The sequence below is a fragment of the Drosophila rhopaloa genome, unplaced genomic scaffold (genome assembly GCF_018152115.1).
Source record: "Drosophila rhopaloa isolate 14029-0021.01 unplaced genomic scaffold, ASM1815211v1 contig_196, whole genome shotgun sequence".
Classification (NCBI taxonomy): domain Eukaryota; kingdom Metazoa; phylum Arthropoda; class Insecta; order Diptera; family Drosophilidae; genus Drosophila; species Drosophila rhopaloa.
Genome location: NW_025335079.1, coordinates 96,808 through 123,806, shown reverse-complemented (window position 1 = coordinate 123,806; position 26,999 = coordinate 96,808). Strand labels below are relative to the sequence as shown.

The 26,999-nt window shown below is 43.1% G+C and overlaps 1 protein-coding gene across 1 annotated transcript in view; it reads right to left on the bottom strand.

The window, feature by feature from the left end:
- LOC108049103 (lachesin) overlaps positions 1–26,999 on the bottom strand; it is a 162,389-nt gene that overhangs the window by 84,500 nt on the left and 50,890 nt on the right. Inside the window, exons 6-7 of the mRNA XM_044459362.1 lie at positions 23,634–23,753; positions 23,405–23,578 (exon numbers count right to left, since the gene is read on the bottom strand). Coding sequence (XP_044315297.1) covers positions 23,405–23,578; positions 23,634–23,753 — 294 coding nt within the window. The remainder of the gene's footprint in view (positions 1–23,404; positions 23,579–23,633; positions 23,754–26,999) is intronic.

Sequence of the window (26,999 nt, the reverse complement as noted above, 5' to 3'; positions counted from 1 at the left end):
ACAGATAACGCCGGAAACTATAGTCGCCAAGATGTGCGAAAGCGAAGAGAACTGGAGAGCAGTAGCCGGTTTTATCGGAGACATTCTGCGCTTGAAGAAATTAGACCTTGATGCAAGGGTATAAAAAGGGCAGGCTGGACGCAGACCATCAGACGGGCTCTGGGGATCGCCTCTCCTTGGGTGCCAATGGATATCTTCTACGGTATATATTGGCATTTAAGTAGAGGCGAGCCTTAGAGCTTTGTATGAGTAGATGAACGCGCATCGCGCGCAAGAGGCCCCACTTTGAAGTAATGCGGAAGCTTTTCCGAAGTGGATACAGGCCTGATGAGGAGGGGTTTTTAGTGGGTGCAAGCCCCACATACCACACATACGACGGTAGTGTGAGATGCAGAAGGCATTTTCCCCCCTCAGCCCAAAAAAAAAAAAAAAAAAAAAAAAAAATTATTATTATGTGGACCGGGAGCTGTTTCTGCATGGCAAAGTGTCTGGTTGGCTTTAACATGGCAAAGCCCAGCATGATCCATGCAGAACTGCTTCAAGTATCTCACCGCCTCCACGTGGCGGTCCCGGGATCTTGTATCTCTGTCAACCGACAGGGTACTTGCTAAGGTGAGAAGGCGGCTTTTAAATCCCGTTCGCGTCTGTTCCCGAAGAGGGCGGCGTCTGGGTTAGCGTCTGTCCCATATTGGGCGGCTACATAATTGTCTTTTTGCAGATCGGCAGACACTAAAGAAGGTCCCCCGCTGATGACAGCGGCATTCCAACACCTGAGTACCCAGATTGAAACCCTGGTTAAATGGCTGCTGGGCTAATGCTGAAGTTACCTCCGTCCTTTTAAAACTTGGCGAGTCTTTAAATACGTTCTAATCACATCATCGCGGAACCGATGGTACAGGTGCAGTTGAGACAACTCCTGCGTCTTCACAGAGAACGGTCGTGTTTTTGTTTTGCGCTCCGAATTTTCATTTTTCTTATTGAAACCACCGGGGTTTACTTAAATCTCTTCATCGTAGCTACACCTTTAAGTGTTTTCTAACAACTTTCCGTTCGCTTCGCGAGTGCATCGTGATTAACTTGTGTTTAGTAAACAAAAAGTTTTTATCATAATTTAATTCGGTGCTGGTTTGTTGTTATTGTTTTCTATTGCCACTCTTTTCAGTCTTTCTCTTCGTCGTTGAGCGCTGTTGGAACGGCACGCACTCCAACGGTCAAATCTCTCAGAGGTGTTTTATACCGGAGTTAATCGGTTAATAATCCCGCTCTCTCTCTCTTTTCGTTTCTATATCGTTTCGTGGTGCCTAACATCAAAGTTATTCGGTGTTTCGCTCCCGCTCTGTCGCTCTGCTTGATCTCTCATTAAAAAGTTCTTGAGCGCTTTCGATTTTTTTGTCCGCTATAGTGCACAGTGGTCCGTGGTCAGCGAAAATGGCTTTCTGTTCATTAAAAAATTGCAAGAAAGTTATCTCGGCTGGACAGCAAAGTATTCCCTGCCATACATGTGATAAAATTTATCACGCAAAGTGTCTTGGCTATTCTGGCCTGGTTCGTGATGCCATCGATAAGAGGAGTGGCCTGCGCTACTACTGCGATGAATGCATTGTATACGAGAACCAGGCAATAAGTATTAGGCGGCTCACAAAAAGCAGTGTTACGGAATTAATCCGGAACTGCCGTAAAAATACGGACCTGCTCGTGGCGCTTGAATCTCAGCTCACTAGCCGCATGCTAGCTGAGCCCGATTCCCCAAAGCGCAAAAAAGTCGCGGTCGGTGGGCATTCTACGGCAGGTGCTGTGCAACCTGCTGCCCGCGATTCGACACCAGCTCAGCTGCCAATCTTAGGCGCCACTCAAATGGTACTAAGATCGGGGGCAAAAAGTGATTCGGTGTCCGAAGTTGCTGGAACCGATGTGGCTCCGCTAGGTACTTCCGCTCTGTCCGATCAAAATAATGTAGTGGCGCCAACACCTCATGTAGACTTAACGTCCGGATTACCGGCCGATACTGGTAGTACAGATACAAATTCTGTAGTACCAAAAAGGGTTGCATGTGTTGTACCAAAAACGGTTACTTGTGTTCGGGTGCCCCAGGTAAAACATGTATTTGTTTCACGGCTCGCCCCAGACCTCTCATCACTGGATATTACGGCTTATATCCGTAACAAAATCCAAAGTTGATGATTTGAAGGTCGAACAATTTAAATTTTCTTATGCTAGGAAAGTATCATCATTTAAGATTGGTATTCCTTGTGCTCTTTTTGCATCTGTGTGTTCCACCAGTTTCTGGCCCGAGGGCATATTTGTAAAAGAGTACGAAGCTAAGAGAAAAAAAATAGTTCAGGGGAAATGGAAAATACCATTAAAGAACCATCCGCAGCGCCCTCCACATCCTCTTCTGTCCCAAAAAACTAGCCTCCTCTTTTTTTCTTTGCTATCAGAATACAAGAGGCTTACTTAGTAAGCTGACTAAATTGTATTCGGCTAGTTTTTCTTTCCCATATAATATTATGGTATGTACAGAGACCTGGTTAAGGCCGGATATTCTTAGCTCCGAAATTCTCCCGGGTAAGTACACAATTTATAGGCTTGATCGTCAGTCCAGACGGGGAGGTGGAGTCCTGATTGCTGTCGACTCCACCTTTTCGTCGGAATTACTAACTTTCGAAGAATTTTATGACATCGAATTCCTAGGTATAAAATTATCGTTTCCCGGTAGTTTTGTATATATTACTTGTTCATATATCCCACCATCATCTGAGTTCCCTATTTACGCAAATCACCTTTCCGTTATTCAGTCCATTTCCAAAAAACTGTCGGATCGAGATCAGTTAATTGTATTAGGTGATTTTAATATACCTAGTGCGACATGGTCCCCTGACGAAAACTCTAACATTTTACTTCCTTTAGCGCAGCATGACTTTATTGACGGCTTGCTTGACATTGCGCTATCCCAAGTGAACCATGTTAAGAACTCCTTAGGACGTTTACTGGACTTGTGTTTTGTTTCAAATTCAGAAGGCGTTTGCCTATCAAGAACGTCACCACTTACACAACCGGAAGATCCTTATCATCCAACTCTAGAGCTGACTGTAGACGCAAGAACAGAGCTGAATAAAAAATCCGAAAAGTCGGTTAAACGAATCCGCTGCTTTCGTAAGGCAAACTTTCATCTTTTAAATACTTTTATATCCGGCTATGACTGGTCCGAATTTTATTCATGCACTAACGTGGCTAAGGCCGTTAATATCTTTTATAATGCATTGAATTCCTTCTTTTATCTGTGTGTTCCGTTATACTATCCGTCAATTTCAAATAAACCTCCATGGTTTAATAAAGAGTTGTCACACCTAAAAAATATTAAGTCCAGACTTTTCAATAAATTTAAAATGTGCGGTTCACAATCTGCCTTCTCTCGGTACCTAAGGGCTCGGTCAAATTTTATCGTGCTTAACGCCCGGTGTTATAAAAGCTATTTGACTTATTGTAGGGTCCAATTTTCACAAGATCCAAAACAGTTTTATAATTTTGTTAACACTAAGCGTAAATCAGCCTGTTACCCTGCATCACTATCATTCGAAAACTCTACGGCAAATTCTGATCAGGCAATTGCCGATCTATTTGCCCAGTTTTTCCAAACAGCATATTCTGTTTCATCCCGTCCAAATCCGTCTTATTCAAATGCCATACCCAAGTCGAACTTGATTTTTTGTCCGAGGTTAAGCGAAAGCTCCCTTCTTTTGGATCTTCATAAAGTTAAGCCTGTCTATTCACCGGGTCCGGACGGAGTTCCAGGCTGCGTGCTGAGGTACTGTGCTGAAACTCTGTGTAGACCTCTGTACAAATTGTTTACCTTGTCTTTAAAAACATCTCATTTCCCACTTATTTGGAAGGAGTCATTTGTCATTCCCCTTCATAAGAAAGGAAATAAATGCAATACAAGTAATTACAGAGGCATATCCAAATTATCCGCCATCCCAAAGCTTTTCGAAAACACTATTACACCCCATTTGCAACATCTTTGTAGATCGATTATATCTCCATGTCAACATGGATTTATAAGGCGAAGATCTACGACGACAAACCTCTTGGAGCTAACGTCTTTTGTAATAAATGGCTTTAGAAAGAACATGCAGACTGACGTAGTTTACACTGACTTTAGTAAAGCGTTTGATTCAGTAAATATCTCGCTACTTGTATTAAAGCTAGACTTATTAGGGTTTCCATATGATCTTCTAACATGGATCTCAAGTTATCTGAGTGGTAGGACTCAACGAGTCCTCTTTAAAAACTCGATCTCAGATTTGATCCGAGTTACTTCAGGCGTCCCACAAGGAAGCCACCTTGGCCCACTTCTTTTACTTTATTTATAAACGATCTCCCTCTAGTCTTGACAAAGTCGCGTGTCCTTATGTACGCAGATGACGTTAAGTTATGCCTGCAATATAACGAAATTTCTAGCAGTTCAGACTTACAATCTGACCTAAACGCTTTTCAAACATGGTGTTGTGAAAATCTTTTGGATTTAAATAGCGCTAAGTGCAAAGTAATGACATTTTTTCGGGTGAACCCACAATATGCAACGTAAGCGTTGTCTAGAATTACGCATGTCGATGACCTTGGCGTCCTCCTTGACCCTAAACTTAAGTTTTGTGACCATATTACTTCTATGGTGAATAAAGCCAGGGGTGTACTTGGATTTATTAAGAGGTGGTCAAAGGAATTCGATGATCCCTATGTTACAAAGACTCTCTTCATTTCACTAGTCCGTCCAATCCTGGAGTACTGTTCTGCAGTTTGGAGTCCTCAGTATGGTGTACATATAGACCGGATAGAGTCTGTGCAAAAGAACTTTTTATTATTTGCTCTACGGGGCCTTAACTGGAATGCAAGCCTTATTTTACCATCCTACTCTAGTAGACTTCTCCTAATTAATCTACCATCCTTAGTAAACCGTAGAACGATGCTTGGCACAACTTTTATCTATAAACTTATTCACGGGGATGTGGAGAGTCCCGAGTTACTGGGTCGCATAAGCTTCTCCGTGCCTAATAGAATTACCAGGAACTATGTTCCTCTTACATTAAATATTTGTAGATCTAACTTTGATATGCATGAACCGTTTAGAGTACTGTGTAACGACTATGATAGACTATACCACATTATATCTACTACCGACTCTTTGCCAAGCCTAAAATCATTAATTTTATCTTACCTAGCACAAAATTAGTATTAGTATTAGTCTCGTACGTATTTGTAATCTTAGTCTGTCCGCTTCTACTTTGTGCTTTTAACTTCTCGCGATCTCGTTTTTACGCCTATTAGGCTCCGCGCGCAACAAGCACTGCTTGGTGTCGTAAGGGCCACTTGTTTGCGCTGATCATAGTGCATCAACGTCCGAATTAAAAAAAAAAAACATCCGTCCTGGCTCTGAACGCAGGTACCCATAAGGACCTGCGTCAACCCTCGCATGAACCTCACTGCTTGCATAGGGACCCATGGGGGCATCGTGGAGGACTGTACATATGTGAGGAGATAGCGACTTAAAGTTTGGACCCATATAGCATGCAGAACAATAGAAAACCCCAAGAAGAAGAGAGAGGAGCATTCCAGAAGAGTAGAAAAATGATGAGGTCGCCAGATCAAGGCGTTACAGAAGAAGGAAAGTCGGCGCAAGTGGTTCATCTGGAGGAACAACCAAACCCATCTACGGCAATACTGCACGAGGATCAGCAAACCCCTGCTTCGACCCAAGATGTCAGACCTGCGGTAGGTTCCCCAAGACAAGAGCTCATCTATAAAATGAGAGCACTAGAAGAGGAAACGATCGAGAAATGCAGAGCAGTGCTTCGAAAAATGAAGCATGCGATGCTAAAGCAGCGAAACATCAGTATGGATGTGAAAGACGGAGCGTCAGAACTGAGCGAACTCCTTGATATTGTCGGAAACTACAGGAAAAGCTGGTTGACAGCCGAAACAGAGAGAGTCAAGGAAACGAACTTAGCGGCTGAAGCCAACAAACAGCTGCAGGAAACTGACACACCAGTTTCGTCCCGCAAAAAGCGGACTGCTTCTAGCCCGGCCGAGCCAGAGGCATTTAAAAAGCCGAAAAGTAAGGAAGCGAAGGACGGCTTTAAAACAGTGACTCGGAAGAAGGGAAAACCCAAAACATCTCAAACAGAGGAAACGAACAAAGCTGTTAATGTTAACCCTGAGAGGAAAGGAGAAAACTCTAAAGTACGGTCAAGATCCCGCCCAGAAGCTGTTTTGGTCAAGCCCGCAGAAGGCAGGAGCTACGCCGAGGTATTGAGGGAACTTAGGGAAAACTTGAAGCCTGACGAGACCGATACAGCCATCCGCTCAGTCAGGAAAACCAAGTCAGGGGATTTGCTTCTCGAGTTAGCAAAAGGAAGTAAGTCTGAGAAGCTTTGCGAAAGCATTAAGCACACGCTCAAAGAAAATGCCACAGTGAGGACTATCAGGCCGTTGAGCAAGTTGGAGATACGAGACCTAGACAGTCTGACAAACGAGGAGGAAGTCATAACTGCAATCAAGTTCATTATAGGCGAGCAGAGTCAGGAAGTCAAAGTGAGACTAACTGGCGCAAACAATTCTGAGCAAAAACGTGCATTCGTTATATTGCCAACAGAAGAAGCAGCTAAAATTCTTAAGGAGCCAAGAATCAAGATTGGATGGACGCGATGCCGAGTGAAACGGTGCATCGAAGTTACACGCTGCTTCAGATGCTTTGGGGTAGGCCACCTACAAAGGGATTGCTCGGGACCAGACAGGAGAGATCTCTGTATTAGGTGTGGAGAGACGGGGCACAAGATGAGAAACTGCACGAAGACACCGAAATGTTGCCTGTGTGCATATGAAAACCGCACGGATCTCAATCATTTCCCTGGGACGAGTAACTGCGCAGCCAGTACCCGCAAAACCCAAATATGAAAATCCTACAAGCAAACCTTCACAGAAGCCGTATAGCAGATGACCTGCTGTCCCAAATAGTACTGGAACATTGCGTGGATTTGGTTATAATCTGCGAACAATATAGAGTGAAACAACCCGGTATCTGGCTGGAAAATGAAGATAAGACTGCAGCTATATGGATCCCAGCTGCGGGTGACATACGATGTCTCGGCGATGGCAGAGGTAGCTGCTACGTATATGTACAACTTAAGGAATTCACCATATTCAGTTGTTATCTAACCCCGAACGATACAATAGAAGCTTTCCAACATAAAATCGATGACATTGAAGACATAGCTCGGCAAATGCATGGAAGCCTTATAGTAGCTGGTGACTTCAACTCTAGAGCAGAAGAATGGGGCATGCCAACAACCAACAGCAGAGGGCCGAAAAATTCTTAATATGTCAGCAAGAGTTGGACTGGTAGTCGCTAACGTGGGCAGAGCTCCGACGTTTCAGCGAATGGGCCAAACAGGCACAATACCGGATATAACGCTAGTGTCAGAGAACTCTGCGCACAGAATATTAGACTGGAAAGTCTTAGACATCTACAATGGAAGCGACCACGAGTACATATCTTTCAGTACTGAAGGAAGTTCGGCTCATCATGTAGGAAATCAAATAAGAACTAGTCACCGATGGAATGTTAACCGACTAAACCAGAACCGCTTAATAGGAGAAATTGACAGGAGTCAAATCGATAGCAATGAGAGAACTAGCGTGGAGAGCGTTGTTAGCAGCACTATGTCCACCATAAAAAGAGCTTGTGATGCTTCTATGCCAAAGTCTGGCAATCCCCACAGGAGAGGAGCAGAGGTATACTGGTGGACAGACGAGATAAGTGCTTTAAGGGAGACTAGCCTCCGCTATAGGCGTCATCTCACACGAGCTAGGAGAAGCGGAAACTTCGTTACACAGGAGGAGGGGTACAAGAAGGCGAAAAAGCTTCTTAATATTGCCATTCGCATAAGTAAACGAAATAAATGGAAATCCCTCTGTAATCACGTTAACAAGGACCCATGGGGTCTTGGGTACAAACTCGTTATGAAGAAGCTTAGGTCAAGAAGTACTCTGCCAGATATAGACGAAGGGCACATGGATAACATTGTCAAAACTCTGTTTCCGCCTCATCCGATCAGACCAGCTTACACTGCACTGCAGCCGTCTGAGGAACACTTCGAGTTGTTCAGCGAGGATTAATTAACTAAGGCAATAGGCAGCATGAAGAATAGGAAAGCACCAGGACCCGACGATATACCGACCGAAGTTCTTAAAGTCATCGCAAAGAACAGACCCGATGTACTATTAAATATGTACAACAAGTGCCTGCAGCATGGAATATTCCACGATCCGTGGAAGACTCAGAGGTTGGTCTTGATAAGCAAAGGAAAGGGGGACCCTGCAACCCCATCAGCCTATCGACCGCTCTGCATGCTAAACACGACTGGGAAGCTACTGGAAAAGCTGATCAAGCCCCGACTAGTTGCTGCTGTCGAGGTATCAGGCGGCCTCTCCCGCAGGCAATACGGGTTCCGACCAGGGAGGTCCACAATCGGAGCAATACAGGAAGTCGTTAATGCAGCACTGGCCAGCCAAGTGGGCAACCATGCATCCAGACCCATTGTGCTTTTGGCGACACTAGACGTCAAAAATGCGTTTAATAGTGTCAGGTGGTCGGACATGATCGATTCGCTAAACAGACGTTTCCACATCCCAGAATACCTGATGCGGCTAATAGACAGCTATCTACAGAATCGAAAACTGATTTATCTGACAAGAGGAGGCGAAAAACGGATGGACATCACCTCGGGTGCAGCTCAAGGATCCATACTAGGACCGGAACTGTGGAATATCAGTTATGACGATATCCTCAGCACAGAAATGCCTGACGACGCATTTCTCGTGGGATATGCGGATGACATAGTCGCAGTGATTCCAGCACGCAATACTGAGTACGCCCAACGAATACTAAATCAAGTAATGATCCGTGTAAACGAATGGATGGACTCTCGTGGCTTACAGCTGGCCTCAGAAAAAACTGAGCTATTGCTAGTCACCAGAAAGCAGATGCCACTAGAAATAGAATTAAGGCTCACTGAGACAACTATTCGGACACAGAAGTCAATAAAGTACCTTGGGGTCAGGCTGGACTCTAAACTGACCTTCGGACCTCAAATTAATAACGCTAGAACCAAGGCTGCAGAGACAACAAAATCTCTTAGTAGACTTATGGCAAACATCGGTGGACCAATACCATCTAGACGAAAGCTGTTGATGAATACAAACAACTCCATTCTTCTTTATGGATGTGAAGTGTGGGCTGATTCGTTAAAAACAAATTGCAGACTGAAGACTTTGTTGGCTATACAAAGAACCTCAGCCTTACGTATAATTAGCGCATATCGCACGGTGTCGTGTGCTGCAGCACTCGTCTTAGCATGCGTGATCCCGATAGACCTGCTAGCGAAAAGAACGCAAGAGCCTCTACGACCTCCGACAAACTGGAGAAGCATCTAGACAATCGATTCTGGCCCTAAGAAGAGAGACCATCAATATCTGGCAAGAAAGATGGGAACGCGAAGGCACTGGAAGATGGACAAGAAGACTTATCCCCGACCTTAAAAGCTGGGTGGAGAGACGACACGGTGATGTAGACTACTACGTAACCCAAGTGCTCACAGGTCACGGTTATTTTAGTTTCTTTCTAAACAAGATGGGCAAAAGCACGGAAGCCAGCTGTATTTACGCTGATGCGGAAGCCGACAACGCAGAACACACAGTGTTCTATTGTACCAAATTCGCACAGCAACGAAATATTCTGTCACGAGCGATCGGACAGATTACGCCGGAAACAACTGTCTTTTTGCAGATCGGCAGACACTAAAGAAGGTCCCCCGCTGATGACAGCGGCATTCCAACACCTGAGTAACCAGATTGAAACCCTGGTTAAATGGCTGCTGGGCTAATGCTGAAGTTACCTCCGTCCTTTTAAAACTTGGCGAGTCTTTAAATACATTCTAATCACATCATCGCGGAACCGATGGTACAGGTGCAGTTGAGACAACTCCTGCTTAACATCCGTCCTGGCTCTGAACGCAGGTACCCATAAGGACCTGCGTCAACCCTCGCATGAACCTCACTGCTTGCATAGGGACCCATGGGGGAGGACTATACATATGTGAGGAGATAGCGACTTAAAGTTTGGACCCATATAGCATGCAGAACAATAGTAAAACCCAAGAAGAAGAGAGAGGAGCATTCCAGAAGAGTAGAAAAATGATGAGGTCGCCAGATCAAGGCGTTACAGAAGAAGGAAAGTCGGCGCAAGTGGTTCATCTGGAGGAACAACCAAACCCATCTACGGCAATACTGCACGAGGATCAGCAAACCCACGCTTCATCCCAAGATGTCAGACCTGCGGTAGGTTCCCCAAGACAAGAGCTCATCTATAAAATGAGAGCACTAGAAGAGGAAACGATCGAGTAATGCAGAGCAGTGCTTCGAAAAATGAAGCATGCGATGCTAAAGCAGCGAAACATCAGTATGGATGTGAAAGACGGAGCGTCAGAACTGAGCGAACTCCTTGATATTGTCGGAAACTACAGGAAAAGCTGGTTGACAGCCGAAACAGAGAGAGTCAAGGAAACGAACTTAGCGGCTGAAGCCAACAAAAAGCTGCAGGAAACTGACACACCAGTTTCGTCCCGCAAAAAAACGGACTGCTTTTAGCCCGGCCGAGCAAGAGGCATTTAAAAAGCCGAAAAGTAAGGAAGCGAAGGACGGCTTTAAAACAGTGACTCGGAAGAAGGGAAAACCCAAAACATCTCAAACAGAGGAAACGAACAAAGCTGTTAATGTTAACCCTGAGAGGAAAGGAGAAAACTCTAAAGTACGGTGAAGATCCCGCCCAGAAGCTGTTTTGGTCAAGCCCGCAGAAGGCAGGAGCTACGCCGAGGTATTGGGAATTGGGAACTTAGGGAAAACTTGAAGCCTGACGAGACCGATACAGCCATCCGCTCAGTCAGGAAAACCAAGTCAGGGGATTTGCTTCTCGAGTTAGCAAAAGGAAGTAAGTCTGAGAAGCTTTTGGGCAAGCATTAAGCACACGCTCAAAGAAAATGCCAAAGTGAGGTCTATCAGGCCGTTGAGCAAGTTGGAGAGACGAGACCTAGACAGTCTGACAAACGTGGGCAGGGCTCCGACGTTTCAGCGAATGGGCCAAACAGGCACAATACCGGATATAACGCTAGTGTCAGAGAACTCTGCGCACAAAATATTAGACTGGAAAGTCTTAGACATCTACAATGGAAGCGACCACGAGTACATATCTTTCAGTACTGAAGGAAGTTCGGCTCATCATGTAGGAAATCAAATAGAAACTAGTCACCGATGGAATGTTAACCGACTAAACCAGAACCGCTTAATAGGAGAAATTGACAGGAGTTAAAGCGATAGCAATGAGAGAACTAGCGTGGAGAGCGTTGTTGGCAGCACTATGTCCACCATAAAAAGAGCTTGGGATGCTTCTATGCCAAAGTCTGGCAATCCCCACAGGAGAGGAGCAGAGGTATACTGGTGGACAGACGAGATAAGTGCTTTAAGGGGGTATATACCTTTTTTTGTCGAAAAAAATAAGAAAGTTTGGATTTTTTATGAATGTAACTATTGTTTTTATTAAATGAATGATTATATTTTCTGAAAGTTTAGATTGTTGACAATGTTTATGCAAAAATTTTTTAAAAAATATTTAATAATTTTTAAGGTGTGGCTGTTTCCTTTAAACGCCTTTTTTTAAAGAGCCTTTGCGGTGATAATTCCCCAGGACGAATGGGTCAACTGATACCGAAAAAATAAAAATATTTCATTAGTTAAATAGTATGGTAGTACCTGTACTTGAACGAACGTTTTAAAAAAATTTTTTTTTGCATACACGGGAAACGTTTAATGCAAAAAATGACGTTTTTGGGCGAAAAAATTCTTACAAAACTATCTATTTCGGCGAATTAAAAATTTTTACATGAAAAAACGATCGTTCAAGTACTAATAAAATTCATTACGAACATTTAAAAAATAAATTTGAAGAAAATCGGTTCAGTAGTTTTTCGCCAATCCATATCACCGCAAAGTCATTTTTAAAAAAAAACATTTCGAGATATTTGCGTTTAAATTTTCAAGTTTGGGTTTGGGCGGGGACGAGGCGCGCGGCTAAGACGCTGTAACTTTTTTTCTATTGCTCAAATCTCTATGAAAATTTTGGGAAATATTCTCAAGAAGTTGTTCTTTCAGATAAAGCAAAAAAATAAATTTCGATTTTTTGAAAATGAAAAAGGTATATACCCCCTTAAGGGAGACTAGCCTCCGGTATAGGCGTCATCTCACACGAGTTAGGAGAAGCGGAAAATTCGCTACACAAGAGGAGGAGTACAAGAAGGCGAAAAAGCTTCTTAATATTGCCATTCGCATAAGTAAACGAAATAAATGGAAATCCCTCTGTAATGACGTTAACAAGGACCCATGGGGTCTTGGGTACAAACTCGTTATGAAGAAGCTTAGGTCAAGAAGTACTCTGCCAGATATAGACGAAGGGCACATGGACAACATTGTCAAAACTCTGTTTCCGCCTCATCCGATCAGACCAGCTTACACTGCACTGCAGCCGTCTGAGGAACACTTCGAGTTGTTCAGCGAGGATGAATTAACTAAGGCAATAGGCAGCATGAAGAATAGGAAAGCACCAGGACCCGACGATATACCGACCGAAGTTCTTAAAGTCATCGCAAAGAACAGACCCGATGTACTATTAAATATGTACAACAAGTGCCTGCAGCATGGAATATTCCCCGATCCGTGGAAGACTCAGAGGTTGGTCTTGATAAGCAAAGGAAAGGGGGACCCTGCAACCCCATCAGCCTATCGACCGCTCTGCATGCTAAACACGACTGGGAAGCTACTGGAAAAGCTGATCAAGCCCCGACTAGTTGCTGCTGTCGAGGTATCAGGCGGCCTCTCCCGCAGGCAATACGGGTTCCGACCAGGGAGGTCCACAATCGGAGCAATACAGGAAGTCGTTAATGCAGCACTGGCCAGCCAAGTGGGCAACCATGCATCCAGACCCATTGTGCTTTTGGCGACACTAGACGTCAAAAATGCGTTTAATAGTGTCAGGTGGTCGGACATGATCGATTCGCTAAACAGACGTTTCCACATCCCAGAATACCTGATGCGGCTAATAGACAGCTATCTACAGAATCGAAAACTGATTTATCTGACAAGAGGAGGCGAAAAACGGATGGACATCACCTCTGGTGCAGCTCAAGGATCCATACTAGGACCGGAACTGTGGAATATCAGTTATGACGATATCCTCAGCACAGAAATGCCTGACGACGCATTTCTCGTGGGATATGCGGATGACATAGTCGCAGTGATTCCAGCACGCAATACTGAGTACGCCCAACGAATACTAAATCAAGTAATGATCCGTGTAAACGAATGGATGGACTCTCGTGGCTTACAGCTGGCCTCAGAAAAAACTGAGCTATTGCTAGTCACCAGAAAGCAGATGCCACTAGAAATAGAATTAAGGCTCACTGAGTCAACTATTCGGACACAGAAGTCAATAAAGTACCTTGGGGTCAGGCTGGACTCTAAACTGACCTTCGGACCTCAAATTAATAACGCTAGAACCAAGGCTGCAGAGACAACAAAATCTCTTAGTAGACTTATGGCAAACATCGGTGGACCAATTTCATCTAGACGAAAGCTGTTGATGAATACAAACAACTCCATTCTTCTTTATGGATGTGAAGTGTGGGCTGATTCGTTAAAAACAAATTGCAGACTGAAGACTTTGTTGGCTATACAAAGAACCTCAGCCTTACGTATAATTAGCGCATATCGCACGGTGTCGTGTGCTGCAGCACTCGTCTTAGCATGCGTGATCCCGATAGACCTGCTAGCGAAAGAACGCAAGAGCCTCTACGACCTCCGACAAACTGGAGAAGCATCTAGACAATCGATTCTGGCCCTAAGAAGAGAGACCATCAATATCTGGCAAGAAAGATGGGAACGCGAAGGCACTGGAAGATGGACAAGAAGAAAAGCTGGGTGGAGAGACGACACGGTGATGTAGACTACTACGTAGACTACGTAGACTATGTAGACTATGTAGACTATGTAGACTACCCAAGTGCTCACAGGTCACGGTTATTTTAGTTTCTTTCTAAACAAGATGGGCAAAAGCACGGAAGCCAGCTGTATTTACGCTGATGCGGAAGCCGACAACGCAGAACACACAGTGTTCTATTGTGCCAAATTCGCGCAGCAAAAAAAAATTCTGTCACGAGCGCCAAGATGTGCGAAAGCGAAGAGAACTGGAGAGCAGTAGCCGCTTTTATCGGAGACATTCACTGCTTGCATAGGGACTAATGGGGATATTTGGGAAAACTGTACATAGGTGAGGAGATAGCGGCGTAGAGTTTGGACCCATTTATGCAAGATCACAACCCAATTAACACCAAACAATATAGAAGAAGCTTTCCGGAAGAGCAACTTGATGGGTAGGTCGCCCCAAAGAAACACGACCATGGAAAGGAAGAAAAATAATGAACCTGGTGAACAGAAAACTCCGAAAAAAGGAAAGGATTCCGAAGCATCACAGCAGATAGACCTTCAAACTCCTGCTACACACAGGAAAGATACAGCACCGACAACACAGCGAAGCTCCCCGCGACGGGAACTAATATACAAGATGAGAACATTAGAGGAAGAATCTCTGACCAAGCGCAAGACAATAATAAGGAAGATGAAGCATGCGATGCAAAAACAAAGAAATATTAGCATTGAAGTCAAGGACGGTACAGCTGAACTCATCGAGCTTTTCGATGTTATAGAAAGCTACAGAGCGAGCTGAAAAAAAGCTGAGGTCGAAAAACTAAATTTCATGAGTAAGGCAATAGCGAAGACCTTGAAGATAGTCGATACCCCGCTATCGTCAACCCAAAAGAGAGCAGCTACCAGCCCGGCATTACAGAACGCAAGCAAAAAAGGCAGAGATAAAGAATCAAATGGTGGCTTTCAAATGGTAACTAACAAAAAACGGAAAAAAGAGGCAAAATCGGATGAACGAAATATAAAAAGAGACGTTAATGGTAAAAAGAAAGATAAACCTAGGACAAGATTAAGATCTCGACCAGATGCTGTGCTAGTAAGGCTAACTGAAGGAAAGAGTTATGCACAGGTTCTGAGGGACCTACGAAATAGTGTGAAACCAGAAAAAGATGTCAGCAATATCCTGTCGATAAGAAAAACCAGATCAGGTGACATGCTTCTAGAACTGTCTACGGGAAGCAAAGCCGAATTATTATGCGAGGTAAGGACCATGAAACAGCAAACCAAACTGGAAATTCGAGATATTGGTAGTATTACAGAAGAAAGCGAGATCATTTCCGCAATTAAAACTGGGATAGGAGATACTACCGAAGAAATCAGAATTCATCTGACTGGAGTAAATAGCTCAGAGCAGCGACGAGCCTTCGTTACCTTAGCGACAGAAGATGCAGCGAAAATATTGAAGGACCCAAGAATCAAAATTGTCTGGATCCATCGACACTATGTGATGCTTCAAATGCTTTAGAGGGGGACACACACAAAGGGACTGTAAGGGGCCAGATCGAAGAAACCTATGTATCAGAGGAGGTTGGGCACAAAATGAAAGAATGCAAAAACCCAGTAAGATGTTGTATTTGCGCAGCGGAGGAAAGGAAAGAGTTAAACCACCTTCCGGGGACAACCAAATGTCATAGTGGCGCAAGTATACGCAGAGAATGAAAGTCCTACAAATAGCATTGGAGCATCATGCGGATCTAGCCATTATCAGCGAACAATACAAAACTCGGGAGGACGGTCTGTGAATAGAAGATGTGACGAAAACCGCGGCTTTATGGATCCCAGTTTTCAGCACCGTTACACACCATACCCCCATTAGACGGAATCTTTACGTATCAGCACAAGTCTCGGACTGGACCATTATTAGCTGCTACCTAACACCCTCCGATGACATTACGACTTTCCAAAGAAAACTCGAAGATATCGAAGATGCTGCCAAGCAAGCTAAGGGAAAGGTCCTTTTAGCAGGTGAATTTAACTCAAGAGCGGAAAAATGGGGCATGGCATATACCAACTCCAGAGGCAGAAAAATTTTAAACATGGCGGCAAGACAGGGAATGGTAGTTGCAAACATAGGATCAACCGCTACATTTAGACGACCAGGAAATAAAGGAACAATCCCGGACATAACGCTAGTGTCGGAAGGAATGGCAAGCAAGGTTGCCGAATGGAAAGCATTAGAGATCTTTAACGGAAGCGATCACGAGTATATATCCTACAAGCTGACACAAGGCGATCAAAATCGTTCTGAAAATCGCCTTAGCCTAGGAAAAAAGGGATGGAACGTAAATAGACTGAGCAAAACAATTCTCATCAACGAAATTGATAGAAACACAACGACACTATGTCAATTATAAAAAAAAGCGTGCAACGTCGCAATGCCAAAACGGGGAAACCCACACAGGCAAGGTCAAGAAGCATACTGGTGGACAAATGAAATACAAATCTTAAGAGAGAAATGCCTCTAAACTAGAAGCCGCTTTACCCGGGCAAGACCCAGAGGAATATTTACTACTCAAAAGCAGGAGTACAAAAAAGCTAAGAAGGATCTTAATATTGCTATTCGGAAATCCAAGATTAATAAATGGAAGTGCCTTTGCAACGATGTTAACTCTGAACCAATGGGGACTAGGCTACAAAATCGTCATGAAAAAACTTAGGTCCCGGAGATCCTTGCCGGATCTACAGGTAGAACAGATGGACAATATTGTCAGAACACTCTTCCCTACTCATGAGATTAGGCCGTCGAGAAGAAAGGTGTCCGACCTTGAAGAACAAGTAGACATGTTTACATTGGAAGAACTTGTCAGGGCAACAAAAAGGTTAAAAAGTAGGAAAGCCCCGGGACCCGATAACATACCTGCGGAGGTCCTGCAAGCAATTGTAGAGAGGCGGACTAATATTCTGCTCGAAAAGGACTATTTCATGAGCAATGGAATGTGCAACGTCTGGTTCTGATAAGCAAGGGCAAGGGAGATCCCTTATCACCATCAGCATATCGACCATTATGTATGTTAAATACTACATGAAAACTCCTAGAAAAGATGATCAAACCTCGTCTAGCAGCGGCAGTTAACAGAGCCGGAGGACTCTCTCCAAGGGAGTTCGGCTTTAGACCAGGGAGGTCCACAATAGGGGCAATTCAAAAGGTATATTACAAAGCACTACGAAGCCAACAAGAAAATCACTACTCGAGACCTGTAGTACTCTTAGCAACACTGGATGTCAAAAACGCATTTAACAGCGTTAAATGGGAAAATATTACAGACGCACTAGAACACAAATTCAAAATCGGTGGGTATCTCTTAAAAATATTACAAAGCTACCTCGAAAACAGGAAGCTACTGTACCAAACAAAGGCAGGCGAGAAATGTGTAAAGGTAACATAAGGAGCAGCACAAGGATCAATACTGGGAACCGAGCTATGGAATATTAGCTACGACGAAATACTGCGCATAGAAATGCCGGAAGACACGACCTTAGAAGGATACGCAGACGATATAGTTGCAGTTATCTCGGCTCGTAACCCCGAAAACATTCAGCGTAAGCTAAACCAGGTGATGCGCCGGGTGAAAGGATGGATGGACAATAACGGTTTGCAGTAACAACGAAGCAGTTTCCACTAGAAATAGATATGAGAGAGGGAGGATAATCAGCCCCTTTAGAACGGTATCAGGACCAGCAGCTCTAGTCACTGCGGGTGTAATACCGATCGATCTATTAGCAAGAGAACGCCAAAAAGTCTACAAGCTAAAACAAAGTGGAGTAGCGACAAGACAAACAAAAGAGCTGTGCAGAGAAGAGATCCTGAACTTGTGGCAAAATAGGTGGGAGCATGAATGCTCGGGAAAATGGACAGCTAGGCTTACCCAACCTCAAGGGGTGGACAAAAAGGAAACACAGAAACGTTGATTACTATCTAACGGCTACGGCTATTTAAGGGCCTTTTTTACACTATCGAGAAAAGAGCACAAGCTACGTGCATTTATGAAAACGCCGAGATGCCATTGGAGATATATCGCCTGAAAACATAGTTGAACGAATGACAAGCAGTGAGGCGGCCTGGAATCACGTAAAATCCTATGTTGGAACGATCTTAAGGTCAAAGAAAAACGATATTGGTAGACGAAATAGGATAGACTGACTAGTAAAGGAAAAAAGAGTAAAAGAAAAAAAAAAGAACTGGACGAAAGGACCCTCAAAGCGGCTCTGTGAATGGCCTCTCTTGGGGGCCAATTTTTATCGGTTACGATATATGTTGGCAACCCAATAGAGACGAACCTTAGAGCTTTGCATTGTACAGACGAGAGCGCATGCTGCGCAAGATGATAAAGTGGATAAAGTGTTGGCGCACTTCGATGATTTTCGTTCGAGGATGAAAACCGAAACCTTTTACCAGCTGTTGTGCGTTTGAAGATTGTCGTTGAAGATTCGGACCGATCCACAAGTCGATCCTTGAAATACAGCGCCTCTTTCACTGCTTCCGACATTGCCAAGTACTCTGATTCCGTATTCAATAATGTAACAGTACGTTGCTTACGCGCCCTCCAAGATATGGAAGCGTCAGCCAGGATGAATGCTTGCCCCGAATAAGAGCGTCGGTCCGATAGAATGGACCCCCAGTCTGCATCCACGACACCATTAATGTCATCTCCAGTCTTCTTGAAGAGTAACCCAAGTGTCTTCGTACCTTTTAAGTAGCGTAGGATACGCTTCGATGCCTTCCAGTGCTTATCTGAGTAGTTAGAGTTAAACTGACTCAAGAAATTCACTGCGTACGCGATGTCTGGTCGCGTAGAAACTGCAAGAAACGTTAAAGAACCAAGTAAGCTTTGATAAGGATACCGTTTTATGTCCTCCTCGTCTGGGTTCTCTGGTTGCTTTAGTGCTGACTTTGCCTCGATCGTTGTGATAGCCATCTTGCAGTCTTCTCTTGGCCCATGAAAACTGTCTGCTTGCGCTTGTCCTGTTTGAATTCGATGCCCAAGCATGTATTGACTGGTCCAAAATCTTTCATCTTGAATGGTTCTCCCAGGTGGGCTTTGGTCTCTTGCAACCAATAGTGATTATATGACACCAAAAGCAAATCATCTACATATATAGTGGCCAGTAGAAGTTTTCCTTTTCCCTGTTTGACGAAAAAATGTGGATCTTGCTCGGTTGTATTAAGTCCGATTTCCTTAAGCTTCTCTGTAAGCTTGCAATACCAACGAAGCCCCGATTGACGAAGCCCGTAAAGTGACTGGATCCTTCAATTGTTTTAAGTATTTTCGCCAAAATCTGTACTCTCTAGATGCAAGCTCTTGCTTCGATTTGGGCACCCGATTCCAGTTTTGCCATGAACTCGCTAAAACTCTCTGGAATGTCCATAAATATATGTTCTTCTAGCTCACCGTTTAGGTAGGCGGTGACGACGTCCATGTATTTCCATGTGATATTCTGCTGATAGTGCTGCCAAAAGTCGTACTGACGTGAATCGCGCTACAGGTGAGTAGGATTCAAAGAAATCTTCTCCAGGTTTCTGAGCATAACCCTTGGCAACCAAACGGGCCTTCTTTTTCCGTAACGAGCTGCCATCATCTTTTGTATGGAAGCCACCTTGTTTCCAATTACCTTGCGATTCTCCGGGCGTTCTGTTATCTCTCAAGTTTTGTTGAGAACTTGAGCCATAACCTCGTCTTCCACTGCGCGTGTCTAGTTTACTGCCTCTTCAGATTGAAATGCTTTTTTTGTCCCGTCTCTCTACAACAGGAATCTCCTCTTCTTTTTCGCTGCTGCTTGAGGATTCATCTACTTGTTCGTCCGGTAAGTTATTTGTCTTCTGCATGCTTACTTCTCCTTCAGGTTCGTTCTCGTAAAATTCTTCATAATGACTTTTGAATCCAGATGTATTCAGAAACTACGTCATTACTCACCACTATGGATCTCCTTTTTGGGGAGTATAATCGATAGGCCTTCGATTCTGCAGCATAACCAACTAATATGCATTCCTCTGATCTTGACTCGAACTTTCCCTTATTTGTTCCTTTTATTAATGCATACGCCATTGTTCCTTTGTGCGTAAATACATAACCGTAGAAATTTTACTTGTCCAACAAGTGTAAGGCAGCTCTCCAAATAGATTCTTTGTTGGGCACCTGTTCCGTAGGTAGCAAGCTGTGCAGATAGCTTCCGCCCAGAATGACGGTGAGGCTCCCGTTTGTTTCATCATACACCTGGCCATTTCTACCAGTGTACGCTCTGCCATGCCGTTTTGTTTGTGGAGTATGTGGGGCAGACAGACGTCGACTAATCCCATTTAGTCGCAAGAAATTGTCAGATTCTTTGTTTCGGAACTCTGTTCCATTATCGCTTTGTAACTGTTTGATTTTATTTCCGGCTACATTTTCAGCTAATGCTTTAAACGATTTAAAAATAAACGTAACTATATCGCGAATAGTCATATATAAATGTAACAAAGTACTTGCAGCCACTTATGGACTGTGTACGCATTGGTCCACACACGTCACTGTGCACAATTTCTAGAGTTTTCTGCGATCTCTTTTCGTAGCACTTTTATAAGTATTTGCCGTTTGCTTTTCGCAGATGCAAATTTCACACTGCTATGGTTTTTCATTTTCTTTTATGTTCATTCCGTGAACTTTTCCGCATATCGACATCTTCTTTAAATCTTTTTCATTTAGAAGGCCAAACCGACGATGCCATGTTTCTATTTCGCCTTCCTTTCGATACTCAAATAATACAAATTTCCGTATTTCTTCGCTCGAAGCCAAACTTCATTATTTTCCTTCATAATTAAAGCTTTATCCTTACGAAAACGCACTTGGTAACCCTTTTCCGTTATTTTGGAAACGGAAAGTAAATTTTGGCGAAGGTCCGACACAAACAAAACGTCTTTAAAAGTAATCTCTTCATTTCTCTTTCATTGTATGTCAATTTTCACATCACCGACACCATTAACCTTTGTTATGTTACTATCGGCCAAATGCAATGTTTTTTCAACACTTATTATTTTCTTGAACATTTTCTTATTGGAATTCATGTGTGCCGAACAACCGCTGTCCAGGCACCACATACCATTATGCCCTTAGGATATGTATGCGTGTTCATTTACGTTCATTGTCATCTCCTTTTTGTACCAATTTCCTTTGTTTTCGCATTCCTCGATTTTCGCACTAGAGTTCTCTTGCGGTTTCACACGGCAATTTCGTGCAAGATGTCCGACTTTGTTACACACAAAACATTTTCTGGTCTCCTTATGAGCTTTGTTCTCTTTGCCGATTCCCTTTCGGTTTGCGTACAGTGCACTTTGTTCCTCACGATTACTCTTCGTTTTTCACACCTCCGATTCTTCCAATATTTTAACACGAAGCACATCTGGACTTGGTAAGTCGACTCGGGTCTAATCATCGCCAATGGCTACTCCGATCTCTTTCAACTTCTTTACCGCATCGAAAAAACCGTTGATATGGAGGCGCGCATCGTCTCCCTCACTCATTCGCGACAATGCTACCCGTTTTAACAAGCTGGCCTTTCGCACCGGCCCCTTTGATTGAAATGTTTTTTGTAATTTCAACCAATAATCACTTGATGTGGCACAATCCCCGATTAGTCCTAACCCAGATGTACTTATCGACAAAAGTATATCTGCTCGGGCTTTTTCGTCTTTTATGGGCTATTCTGCCAGATATTCTTCATCACTGGGGCACTTTTTCGTACCATTTACGTATGGCCATAAATCGTTTTTCACAAGTATAGCACACAAGATTGGATGGATGCGATACCGAGTGAAACGGTGCATTCAAGTTACACACTGCTCCAGATGTTTTGGGCACTAACCATACAACATATAGACTGTTCAATTCATACAACGAATCATGCCCAGGAGTACTTCGTGTGCGTTCGGGTTTTTTGCCCTCTCATTCTTATTCTCATTTTGATGCTCGCGCACTCATTGCACGAGTTCGGTCGTTCAGTCGCAGAGAGGCGCATTTTGAAGAAGGTTCCGTCTGCGCTTGAATTGCTCTTTATATATAAGCGTGTTCAAGCAGATGACCAGGTGTCCCAAATAGTACTGGAACATTGCGTGGATTTGGTTATAATCTGCGAACAATATAGAGTGAAACAACCCGGTATCTGGCTGGAAAATGATGATATGACTACAGCTATATGGATCCCAGCTGCGGATGACATACGCTGTTTCGGTGATGGTAGAAGTAGCTGCTACGTATATGTACAACTTAAGGAATTCACCATATTCAGTTGTTATCTAACCCCTAACGATTCAATAGAAGCTTTCCAACATAAAATCGATGACATTGAAGACATAGCTTGGCAAATGTTTAGCCTTATAGTAACTGGTGACTTCAACTCTAGAGCAGAAGAATGGGGCATGCCAACAACCAACAGCAACCAAACCAACAGAGGCCGAAAAATTCTTAATATATCAGTAAGAAGTCGCTAACGTGGGCAGAGCTCCGACGTTTCAGCGAATGGGCCAAATAGGTACAATACCGGATATAACGCTAGTATCGGAGAACTCATCGCACAGAATATTAGACTGGAAAGTCTTAGACATCTACAATGAAAGCAACCACGAGTACAAATTTTTCAGTACTAAAGGAAGTAGGGCTCAGCATTCAGGAAATCAAACATCGAATGTTAACCTACTACGAAAAATTAACAGGAACCAAATCGAAATCAATGAGAGAGTTCTTGTGATGCTGTCCCCTAGGCGAGGGGCAGAGATATACTGGTGGACGGACGAGATAAATGCTTTAATGGAGACTAGCCTCCGCTATAGGCGTCATCTCACACGAGCTAGGAGAAACGGGAACTTCGCTACACAGGAGGAGGAGTACAAGAAGGCGAAAAAGCTTCGTAGTATAGCCATAAAGACCTGATTGCGGGCGATGGTAGTGCAAGATGCAGAAGAAATTTTTCCCCTCAGACCAAAAATATGGTAATTGTTATCGTTGTAAACCAAGTTTCTAACACTTTTGTTTTTTTTTTTATGAAATTACTCCTAAAGAGTACAGAAATCCCAGTGCAGAAAAGTTGAAGAATTGTAAATAAATAAAACGTAATTACCTACGAACTGCCAATTTGAGTTATTCTACTTCTTTTGTTGTGAATTTAGATCTCTTTGGCTCATTTACCCTGTCTAATTAGATAGGTTAGATAGGTAGACTTTCTGCATCAATTTATCAAAAATTTTAGGTTGTTGCCTTTTTAAATAAATTAAAATAAACACTTATTCATTTGTTACCTTGCAATCGAATGCGTGATTCACTCTTGCCAAGCGCATTCACGCTTGAACAACTGTAAGCTCCAAAATCTGATTTAGTCAGATGTTTTATTGTGAGGTTGAGATGCCAAGTGTACAAGTTAATCATTTCCTCAGTAATATTATATTTGTTCCCGTTGTGCAGCTTAAAATTTCCTAGCAAATATTTTATTTAGTAGTTACTCATGGTTACGAAGAACATCACATTTACCTTCATTTCGGTACCATCCATTAAGTGGTTTGGGATACACCTCCACAATGCATTCTAAAGTTACCTCTCTTTCCACGGGTGCACCGACCAATTGATTACTGGCTTTTATTATTGGAGAAACTGAAAGAAATTAATTCATTTTTTAAAAATACTTAAAAGTGTTTGTTACGGTTATTATGTTTTCAGGTTACTTTAGGCCAAAACATTCACACTCGGTCCGAGAACCTAACACGAAATGTAACCAATTAGACCCTTACCACTTGAACGGTCCCACGATCCAAAACTTACGAGGGCAGTCAGATAAGTACTTAGCCTCACCGCCCGATGGCGTCACTATCGCAAGAGAAATTTACTATCGTGTAGTACATTCTCGTAGACGGCTACTGTCGACATTTCAGCCGAATCGCACTCGTAGTTTTGTTTTGACTGCGTGTGATATCGGACGTGTTCGCAGATTTTAGAAAAATGGAGAAAGAGCCATATCGGTCTGTAATTAAATTCTTGTTTTTGGAAGGGAAATCGCGCAGCGAAATAAAAGAGCCCTTGGATGCTGTGTACGGTGACTCTTCTCTTTCGATCGTCAAAAATTGGTTTAACGAGTTTCAACGTGGTCGCACGTCGGTTTTTGATGAGCCACGCCCAGGTGCCCCGAAAACGGCTGCAACGGAGGATAACGTGACAAAAATCCACGATCTCGTATTGGCAGACCGCCGATTAAAGACACGCGAGATAGCTGAGACAGTAGGCATGTCAAAAGACTGCGTGGGTCATATCCTGCATGAAATTTTGGGCATGAGAAAGCTGTCGGCGCGATGGGTGTCGCGTTTGCTCACTCCCGACAACAAAAGCAACAGTGAGACCACTTCAGAGCAGTGTTTGACGCTGTTTAAGCGCAATCCGAAGGAGTTTCTGCATCGTTTCGTGTCTGCCGACGAAACATGGATCCACTGGTGCACACCAGAGACCAAGGAACAGTCGAAACAGTGGACTTCACCCGGCGAACCTGCTCCGAAGAAGGCGAAGACTTTCCCATCGACCAGAAATGTGACCATCGACTACCTGGAGAAGGGCAAAACGGTCACAGGGAATTATTGGACCGATTCGCCGCCGAATTGCAGAAAATACGGCCCCATTTGGCAAAGAAAAAAGTGCTCTTCCATCATGACAACGCACCGGCTCACGTTCACCCTCGCCAAGGCCAAATTGGTCGAATTGGGCTACGAACTGCTACCCCATCCACCATATTCTCCAGATTTGGCCCCGTGTGACTTCTTTTTGTTTCCAAACTTAAAATAGTCACTTGCTGGACAGAAATCGAATGAGAAGGTCGTCGCCGCCACAGAGGCCTATTTTGCAGACCTCGAAAAAACGGATTTTTCAGATGGGTTAAAGAAGTTGGAGCATCGCTGGGTCAAGGGTATCGAGCTAAAAGGAGATTATGTTGAGAAATAAATCGCCACTTTTCCAAAATTTTCGTTTTCCTTTTGGAGGCTAAGTGCTTATCGGACCACCCTCGTATTGTAAACATTTTTCCCTTCATAAAACAAAAGAGTTAGACATAAACAAATTTAATCAAAAATCAGCTGGAACCAAATTATTAGTATATATTAGTATATAACAAATCGCCAATGACCCAAACGTTTCACCCTTGATTCCTACAGCCCAAAACTGCTGACCTCTTTAAATTTCGGATAATACAAAGTCCAATCTTCCACAAAGGACTTTTCATTATTCTCGAAAGATCACAAAGCCTCCCATGTAAATTTGAAGCCTTAAAACGTCTTAAGCTGCGGTTCGCCCTTTGAATAGAATCGGTAGGATGTACTTAAACATAGTGATCGTTAAAGGATTTCATTTAAAATCCCTATTAATCGTGGAAAATATTTCGCTAGTAATCTAAAAAAATTAGATAAAGCTATTGAACAAAAATCAAAATCTCGAGCCTTTCAGCGTAGAAGACACAATACGCTGAAAGGCTCATGCAAGGCATAGTTAGATCTACAATGATTTAATATTAGGGGAGTATAATTTCTAGTTAATCTACTTGGCACAGAAAAGTTTACCCGACTTACGAAGTCGGGTGAGTCAATATCAACATGTACAAGGTTATAAATGAAGACAGTACCAAGCATCGTTCTACGGTTGGTTAGGGAGGGTAAATTAATCAGCAGAGATCTACTAGAATAAGAAGGTAAGTTAAGATTTGCATCCCAGTTTAGGCTCCGTAAAGCAAAAAGAAGAAAGTTTTTTTGTACTGATTCAATACGACCAATATGTATTTCGTATTGTGGACTCCAGACGTTAGACCCATACTGCAGAATCGGACGGACTAACGAAATAAATAAAGTTTTAGTTAAATAAGGATCATCGAATTCTTTTGACCACCTTTTAATAAATCCAAGCACTCCTCTGGCTTTATTAACCATGGACGAAATGTGGTTTGAAAATTTTAGTTTAGGGTCCAAGAGAACGCCAAGATCTTTTACAAGAGTTATTCTATCCAAAGATCTGCCACTTAATGTGTAAGTCGCATTTATCGGATTGACCCGCTAAAAAGTCATCAGCTTGCACTTGGATGCGTTTAAATTTTAGTAAATTATCAGTTTTGAAAATGATCTAGATCGAATTGCAAGTCTAAATGGCAGGAAATGTCCTTATACTGCAGGCACAATTTAACATCATCTGCGTACACAAGTACACGAGAATGATTGATTGATAAATTGAGGGAAGATCGTTAACAAATAATGTAAAAAGTAACGAGCCCGGATGGCTCCCTTGTGGGACACCGGAGGTAACACAGAGAATTTGTGACCTTTGTGACCTGCCATTCAGATAACTTGAAATCCATTTAAGCAGAACAACTGTAAAATCTAACAGGTCAAATTTTTAAACAAGAAATAAGTGATTTACAGAGTCAAATGCTTTACTAAAATCAGTGCCTTTTATCAGGTTTGTGATTGTGGATCTACGTTTAATAAATCCGTGTTGACTCGGAGAAATGATTGATCTACAAAGGTGCTGCAAGTGAGGAGTAATGATGTTTTCAAAAAGCTTAGAAATACCTCTGTAGTTACTGGCGTCTAACTTGTACCTTTTTTGAAAAGAGGAATAACAAATGATTCCTTCAAAATATTTGGGAATTGGGAAGTTTCTAGAGATAAGGTAAACAACTTGTGAAGAGGTTTGCACAGGGCCTTAGCGCAATACCTAAGCACACACCCAGGAATACCATCGAGCCCTGGCGAATAAACAGGCTTAATACGAAGAAGATCCAAAAGAAGAGACCTTTCTGTTAAAGTGGGACAGAATATGAGGTTTGACTTGGATATGGTGTAAGAATAAGGCTGTGATGAATAATATATAGTT